Below are 8104 nucleotides of genomic sequence, written 5' to 3' on the forward strand. Positions count from 1 at the left end.
TTTTCGCGCAGTTCAGTAAAAGTATTGATTAGGTATCACAAGCCTACATGGCACAAAGTCATCGATTCTTTTTCTAACAGTCCCATGAATCAAGTGATGTGAGAAACTATAGCATGATTATCGGTTTAATTATTGAGGAATTTCTGTCTCTCTTTCTCTCTTCCACTTCCTTCTCCCTTCAGTTACATGTCTAAAATGTTCCTCTCTGCAGGATAAACACACATTTCTCCAATCACCTATGATATAGCGATGAAACTATTCACCTTCATCCATTTCTTGACAATTACTCCTTTCAAAGATAGTAAATATTAATCAAATAGCGTATCAAGAATGCGTCGCTCCTTTCATTGCACTGTATAAACGTGCTTGTGTACAGACACACACAGGAAGTCCAGTTGCCGTAAGAATCATTACGTGTCTCAGGTTCTCCTTGGTTGCTGGTGGTGGAGCTGCGCTGTTCTCCGGTTACACCTCTGATGTAGCAGATATTCCATTAGCGCATCTTCCAAATTAGATTTCCGAGCTCTCCGCTCAGCATCGCGCTAACCGTGTTAGTGGTGAAGTCACTGTCGGAAAAGTTTGAGTGGAATTGTTTCTTTGTCCGATTACTGGCACATCAGAGATGAAGTCAGGTATGAAGCAAACCAAGTGCTGTTTACCTCTGAATAACAATGTGAAAATATAAATATGTACCCTGGAAAAGTTCACCCTCTAACGGGAATTTGAGGTTGTAATTAGCTGGGTTTTCAACATTGCTGATCTCTTTAATGTTGCTGCTTTGTGGTGTTTTTCTTTTTATGAAATCAAGCTTTTCCCGGGGGCGGCCCCATTATCACTGATGTTTACTTTTAGCAGCCTATTATTAATCCTACAATTATGCAGTTCATGTCCTCTTGACTGGATGATTCATACATCAAAGCCAAAATATTTCAAATTAAACTGTTGGAGTCAAAAGATGGCTTAATTTTTTCTTTTCTTTATTTCTTTTTTTTTTTTTTTTTCCATATTAGACGTGTGATATGGCAGTTTAGCAGTTTGCCAGAATGTTGTAAACACATTTTTGCACATGAACATACACATTGATTTACACCAGATTATTATTTCTATTTTTGGAGATGCAGTTTTTATATGGTGTTGTGGTTGATGTGTATTTTAACCCTGGACAGATGCTTTTTTTATGAAAATGTTTTATTCCCCTCAGCCTCCTCCTTCACCCTGTCAAGGATCCAGTTCCTCACGGGAGGAGAGGAACATGTCCGCAACGTCTCAGCGGCTAACCTGAACACTCACTCCTTTCTCTGGACTCACGCGCGAGGAGGAACAGTCGGTTGTGATGCTGAATTTTCATCATGGCAGGCAGTTTTCTTGATGAATTAATAGATGACCTTTTATTAATAGATGAACCTTGTCTACTGTATGAACTGCTTCCTGTTTTTAGATCTCCTGCTGCGTATCTACTGTACTCACTCAGAAGTAAACTGAAACTGAAAGGTATTCAAACACGCTTCCTTCCATTTCAGGCTAAGTGGGTTTTATTGTGTCGACCTATTGACCTCCATTTCTGTCTGAGACCTGAGTACCAAGTGGCTGAGGAGGCTTCTCCTGAGAGAATTTCCCATCACCTCTCCTTCATCCAGACCTTCATCCACACCAGTATGTTCTTTTTAGTCTTTTCCATGTTCATAGAGAAGAAGCAATGTTGCTTGCAGGAGGAATTATTTAACTTGTTTTACAGCTCCCAGTGAAAGATCAAACTAGCAGAGCAAAAAAAAAAAAAAAAAAGTCCTTTCCCAACATTGCACCCTTATTTTGCATTTATGAGTATTGATATGTCAGCAATATGTTATTTGTGTGTATCCTATGTCTGGTTTTTAGCCGCTCGGCAGTGCAAGAACCCTGTTGAAATCCAAGGAATTTTTCTCCTCTACTGAAATGAATCGGCTTTTTGGAAGACCAAACACGTTCATGAAACTTTGCACAAAACATCCAGCTTTGTGAAAATGTACAGATTTTATTGGTGTCATGCAAAAAAATGACTCAAGCGGCCTCAAGAATCTGTGTTTCACCAACAGGCATGGGATTAAGAGGGCTGGTGTGACATCATCAGACCTACAAAAACGCCTCTTGAACTTTTATGTCAAACAAAACAAGGAAACTTACATTTTGATTTTTGATTTTCTTTTTTTTGGGCTTCCTTGCTGAGGCTGCTGCCCCCGCAAGCCAGACCTGATGAGCGGGGGAAGATGACGGGATGAGACAAGGCGATTTTTTTGCCAGTTTTTGGCCATTTCCAGGGGTAATACTTGAACAAACTCCTCCAAGAGGCTTCATGCTGGTCTCTTCATACAACGTCAGTCAATAGTAAACACCTCACGACATTAAACTGTGAAACTTTTGCGTTTTTGTCACAACGCGCGTGCGCAAGTTGCAAGTTTTAATGACTCACAATGAAAAATGTGTGACTCGAATTACGCCTCCTCCTGCTCTGTTTCAAACTTCACATTTGATGAACATTCCGCCATTGAGACGTCTCCCCATCAATCTCACCCTAGTTTTATTGATGCGAGTGAAGACCAGTCAGATAAAAACATATCTGATGACTTTTCAATGGATGTTAAACCCAAACTTCCCATTCACTGCCATTCTTTGTGCTAAGCTAACTAGCTATCAGGCAGTCTCTATTAGTGTCAGCTTCCGAATGCGGCACAGGGCAGAGAATGTTCTCGAAGGGTTCTCCCTGGCACTAAAGAGGACAGGAAATGAGTTTTCCAGTAAAAGAAAATGTACAACAATAAAATTTAAAAAAATACTATTTTCCTCTTTCAAGGAGGCTCATCCACTCTTCCCTTTTCTGAAGGCCCTTTGACCCTCAGACCCAAACAACAATCACAAACTTCAGAATGTATTTGCAGCAGAAATGTGGTGGCAGATGTGTATGAATGCAAGACACACGTATTTCTAAAGTAAACTAAGAAAAATAAATGAATGTTCATTATAAATGTTGTTCTTCCTACGGGTGGTAAACGATGCCATCTTTAGAAGCACTGACACCCCAGGGAGTTGAACCCCATTCCAGTTGTATGGAAGTACCTCTACCAGTGTCTTTTGCTTTTTATTAATGGCATGAGGGGAAAGAAAACCTTCATGAGCAGCAGCACTTGATGTGAATATGGGAGTTTACAGTGTGGTATTGCAGTTATGAACGAGTGTGTTCAAAGGTAAGAGTTGTGGGTTTTGTTGTTGATGTGGCGAATGTAAATGTAAACATGCTGCTGCAATGAAGGGAAAAAGAACCCCCGCAGTTTAAATGTGTGTTCTTAAAAACTGTTGGTTTTAAAATTTAAGAAAAGCCAAATTTGACCGGTTGTATTGAACATCTTCTACCTTTCTTTCTCAACTAGCAGTCACTGTTGGATCAAGAGACAGGAACAGTTGTTAATGAGACCAACCTGGATTGTTGCGTGATCGTCTAATGTTTGCATCTCTGTCAGAAACGCTCTCGTGGTCACTTCATCTCCTGCGTGACCTTCTGTTTGTCTCATATTTCTTGTCTAGTGAGGTTGTCTCACACACAAGAATCAAGAAAACTACACAAGTCAGAGCCTCACTCATGTTTTTAGTCCATAGTGATCCCAACATCTGTCTACATCTGGGATTATTGAAGAGAGGATAGAATATGGATGAACAAGGTCACATATGAGGTAAGTACAAGTTTGCTCTCTTTTTCTGTCAGAGGAAAAATTAATGTGAGGTTAAGATTGAACAAAATTATGTGCATCTATTTAGCTTGTTGCCATAGTTACCAACTGTGTACTACTTACCTGAAGAGACCTGCGCCACCTTCAGCCTTTTCATCAGTCACATGGACATGATGAGAATGGTGAACAGGGTTGTGAGGAGGGGCCCCCGGTCCCCGACGTTGCCTGACCACACCCCCGGCATGATGTTACTGCCACCTGAGGAGGAGAGAGGGATGAGGCACTGGGGGGCCTCAGACTTGACTGGGAAAAAAAGACAATCCAGAGAGAAACCATCATTCAGCCTCCTCATCTCATTAAAAACATCATTCTGAACACCCATCAATCTGTCCATCAATCACATCTCCACTTTAGTTTGGGGTTTATACCTGGAGGTCTCTGCTAGGACCTCCGTCCCATCCTCCTCTGTCCCCGTCATCAGTCACGCCGATGCCAGTGACCTCTGGGTCTCTGAGGTCATCCGTCTCAGTCCGCCTCCCCCTGTGCTCCTCTCTCCAACCAGAGCCGGGCTGTACCAGGGACCTCTGGGTCTGTGAGGGACTGGATCCTGCTGGGTTGATGTCTACAGCTGCTGGTGAGAAGCAGAGACCAGCAACTTCACCAGAACCTTCATCCCATCACTGTCACTCAGGTGAACCTTCAAAATAACACATTCACCGTTAATGGAGAGGACGAACACTTGACTTTGGTTACATAAACTTCTCCTGGCAACTACAAAAAGATGTAAATCCCACATTTCCTGCAGCATCAGATGTTAAGTTCACTTACGCCATCTCTGCACCACAGCTCACGGCGTTCCAGGGGAAAGTGGTTGGCCACAGGCACGTACCTCACACCTGGAGTGAAGATCAGAATCACTAATTATTAAAATGCCACGGCAGATTTAAGAAACACTTTTTGCTCTGCAAAACCTTGACAACAAAAATACATGTACATACCCAGTCGTGCTGTCACACGCTGAAACTCGTGGCGCAGAGCCTCCTGGTGAGCCACGTCAGTGTTGAGTCGTGGAGGAAAGTCAAGGACAAAGACCTAAGAAAACAACAGATGGAATCAAACTGCTCATAACAGCCATTCAATATTAATTATCTATCAGTAAAAATGTGTACAACCAAACACATTTAACCCTGAAATAAGTCACTACAAGAATACCACACAAAAACATCCACGTACATTCCTCCAGCGACTGCAGACGCTGGTCAGGAGCATGCTGAAGTCTGCTCCTGCCTGGCTGACGGTCCTGCTCCTCGTCAGGTTGTTGCTGGGAGCCAGGAGACAGACCACCTCGGGTGAGCGGGGCACAGCAGCATGGAGGACCTCAGTCCTCAGCTCAGCTGCGCTGGCCCCGGGGGTAGACATCACCCCGAAGCACAGTCTTCCCTCCGGCATCCGAACAAAACCGTCCACGACTCCTCGCAGGTGGGAGTCTCCGACAATAAGTCCAAACTGAAAAGTAAAAAGAACTGGTTAGAAAAACAAATCTACAATCGTGTTCATTCGGAGTCATTTAATCTCAACTCCACAGCACTTCTACCTTCTTGTCTGGAGTCTCAGCTGGAATCACCAGCTTGTGGCTTTTCCCAGTCAATGCAGAGATTGGCCATTTCTGAGCAGCGTGCCGGTACCCAGTACCGTAGCCTGATGATGAACCAAATGCAAAACACAAACTGATCTCTTAGAGATTCATCACAAACTACGACTTGCACTAACAGGAACAATAACACGCACCATTAACAATGGTCATGTAACATCTAAGAACTGGTACATACTTGCATCATGGTGGAAGTGAGGCTTCTGAGGCTCCCAGTCCACAGTTCTCCAGGTTGTAGCCCGAGAACGATGGGAACCCCGACCACGAGGCATCTAGAGAACGAAGCACAAACAGGAAGGAACTCATACAGTCACAAATCCTTGATCATTCAGTTAAATACTTTGCCAAAACAAGCCATGCCAAATAAAGTGGCACAACGATCATCTTCAATCAATCCAAAAACTATCAAGCTGAATTTATAAAATTTTTTAACACACACGCAAACACATCTGTGACTATTAAGGATTGTTGTTTGAACAAATTTGCACTTTTGCCAGGAGCCATAATCAAGCTAATCCATGTCAATAAAAGGGACACATGATTTAAAAATTCAACACAAACATGATAATCCCGTGATCAAATTTGAGTTTACATAAGTTTCAACAGTTTAAGCATTGAATGCAGTTAATATATTTACAACCTGCTGCTTAATGAAGAACAAACACACTCACACAAGTTATTAGACTCACAACATTGGTGCTGAGACTCTCAAACAACACAAATTCAGACAACAACACAAATGTGACAATCAGGGGGGTGGGACCTCCGGACGAGCTAATTAGCCTAGCGCAGGTTAGCATAGCTCCGGAGTTAGCATAACGGCTAACGTAGCCGCTCAATCTCCAAACGCTTTTTGTGTATTAGTGTTCGAATAGTCAGGATCTGCGTTTGTCCCGAAGTAATTCCTCCATCCTCTCTTAATAATATAACAATCGTATAATTATAATAAAGTTTACTTTTACTTGGTGCTTTTAGTTTGAAGGTGCGAAGTTAATCTCACAGTAAAGTAGCTCTCACTGGGTCTGATTCTAAAATTATATGAACTCTTAATTTCAACTTTTAATAAGTAGAAAATGTTAAATCCTCACACAAAGAAGGTTAAAATCATTCCTAAAACAACAACAACAGCATTCACAGCACTGCTAGCTAACTAGCTAACCTAGCAGTGCTAACAGGTGTCTGAGGACATCTGTCCTCTGATTGGCATTACAAATAAATGTACATTTATCAAAAGAAATGTTTTAAAAATTAAAAAAAAATCTTTTAGTAGCTTCATTAAACTGAGAACTCTTAAATTATGACATAAATATTTAGGGAGGTTTTCACACAGGAGATACAACATTAGCAGAAGTGTCTCAGTTTGTGCTCCTCTTACCTTTTATCAGAGCGTATTTACAGTTCAAGTTAGGAACCAGTTGCAAAGCAGCAGTTTCCAACCAAGGTTGAGTTGAAGAATGTAGGTTACTTCCAGACCTTATATACAGCAGCTGAGTTCAAAAACAAACAAGGCATCCTACAGCCAGTAGTAATCAATATTCCCTGGCAACGTTCTGTGAAGTGGGCGCGGCCTGACTCAAGTGGGCGGGGCCATACATTTGGCAGGAAGTCTACATTTAGGCAAATACAAATCTGTGAATTAAATTTAAATGAAAATAGAGTTGATTCCCCAAGTATATTTTTTAATATTTTTTCAGTATATTGCAAAGTACTTAAATTAATTACTTAATGTGCTACATTTCAATAACCAATTACAGTAAATGACTGAATGAGGACCACAGAAAAAGCAAAGAGTGAAGAGTTAATTAAATAATTATTTTGAACTCATTTTAAAAATCTGTAAATCGGGAAGTATTTAAGAGTCTTTTTGTACCTTTGCAAGTTACGGATCATTCTCTGATACATCTATCCGCACACAAGTAATAAAGAAATCTGTGTCGAAAGTTAGAAGCGCAACATAAACATAAGACAGTAAATTTAAATCAACCTAAAAGAGATTTTTCTCAGAGCTGTATTCACTGCAGGATGCAGGTAATTGTAGAGAGAATTTTCAAATCTTTTCCCAGGATTGAAACTTGTCCAGGGAAGAATTCACAGGGTCAAGTCTTTTATTTCTAGTCATCAAAAGATTTTTTTTTTGTCTTTTTTGTTTTCTGAAATAATCACAGGGATTTTCAGGTGCCAAATTACATCACCCAGTCCAAGATGTAGTTACAGCGACTTGTCTGATTCTGAAGTTAAAATACCTCACGATTAGGAGGTTTCTGTTTCAGAGGTTGTGTGTCTGAGTGGGTTCTCCAAGTTCTCTTGTTCCCTCCCAAACACCACAAACAAGCTTCTTAGCTTAAATTGTGACTTTAAATCACTCTCCTCTCTCTTAATATCTTCAATTTGACTGGACATCTGAGTAAAAATAAAAACAGCTTGTACTTATATAAAAAAAAAAAATCTTTGTCATTAATTTTTTTTTTATTGAGTTAACATTTTTGTAAAATATATTTTAACTGTTGTTTCAAAGACTGTTTATATATTCTTTCCCCACTAAATGAAAAAAATGATACAAAACATGAATCGTCACACAATGGTGGTTGTAGTGTTACGCCCTGGGCCTGTCGGGCTGTGAAACTGGTGCTTGAAAGTAAAAGGAGGAGGAGGATTACCTCCAAATTCTTCAGGATAACCTAAATCATCAGCCAAGGTTGGGTGCTGGACGCAGCTGGGTGTTCTGACAAGACAGTGACTCCAGAGTGGTAAACCA

At 40.9% G+C, this 8104-nt stretch overlaps 1 protein-coding gene across 1 annotated transcript; it reads right to left on the reverse strand.

The window, feature by feature from the left end:
- Positions 1-3904: 3904 nt before the first annotated feature.
- LOC147258582 (uncharacterized) lies at positions 3905-5621 on the reverse strand. Its single transcript, XM_086207943.1, has 7 exons — positions 5528-5621; positions 5293-5396; positions 4932-5204; positions 4697-4790; positions 4527-4594; positions 4127-4395; positions 3905-4001 (listed from the first exon to the last, which is right to left on the reverse strand). The coding sequence occupies exons 1-6, from the start codon at positions 5619-5621 to the stop codon at positions 4321-4323; spliced, it is 708 nt and encodes a 235-aa protein (XP_086064069.1). The 3' UTR covers positions 3905-4001; positions 4127-4320.
- Positions 5622-8104: the final 2483 nt, after the last annotated feature.

The sequence above is a fragment of the Aulostomus chinensis genome, chromosome 7, assembly GCF_037954235.1.
Source record: "Aulostomus chinensis isolate RoL2024-O1b breed Wild chromosome 7, RoL_Achi_v1.0, whole genome shotgun sequence".
Taxonomy (NCBI): Eukaryota; Metazoa; Chordata; class Actinopteri; order Syngnathiformes; family Aulostomidae; genus Aulostomus; species Aulostomus chinensis.

What these genes read in the sequence shown, in the direction of transcription:
- LOC147258582 (XM_086207943.1), bottom strand. Translation starts at nt 5,621, where the DNA reads ATGCCTCGTGGTCGGGGTTCCCATCGTTCTCGGGCTACAACCTGGAGA. An exon ending in TCTGCAGTCGCTGGAGGAAT is followed by an intron (nt 4,791 to 4,931) that starts GTACGTGGATGT and finishes TTGTTTTCTTAG; the next exon opens with GTCTTTGTCCTTGACTTTCC. An exon ending in AGCTGTGGTGCAGAGATGGC is followed by an intron (nt 4,396 to 4,526) that starts GTAAGTGAACTT and finishes GTTATTTTGAAG; the next exon opens with GTTCACCTGAGTGACAGTGA.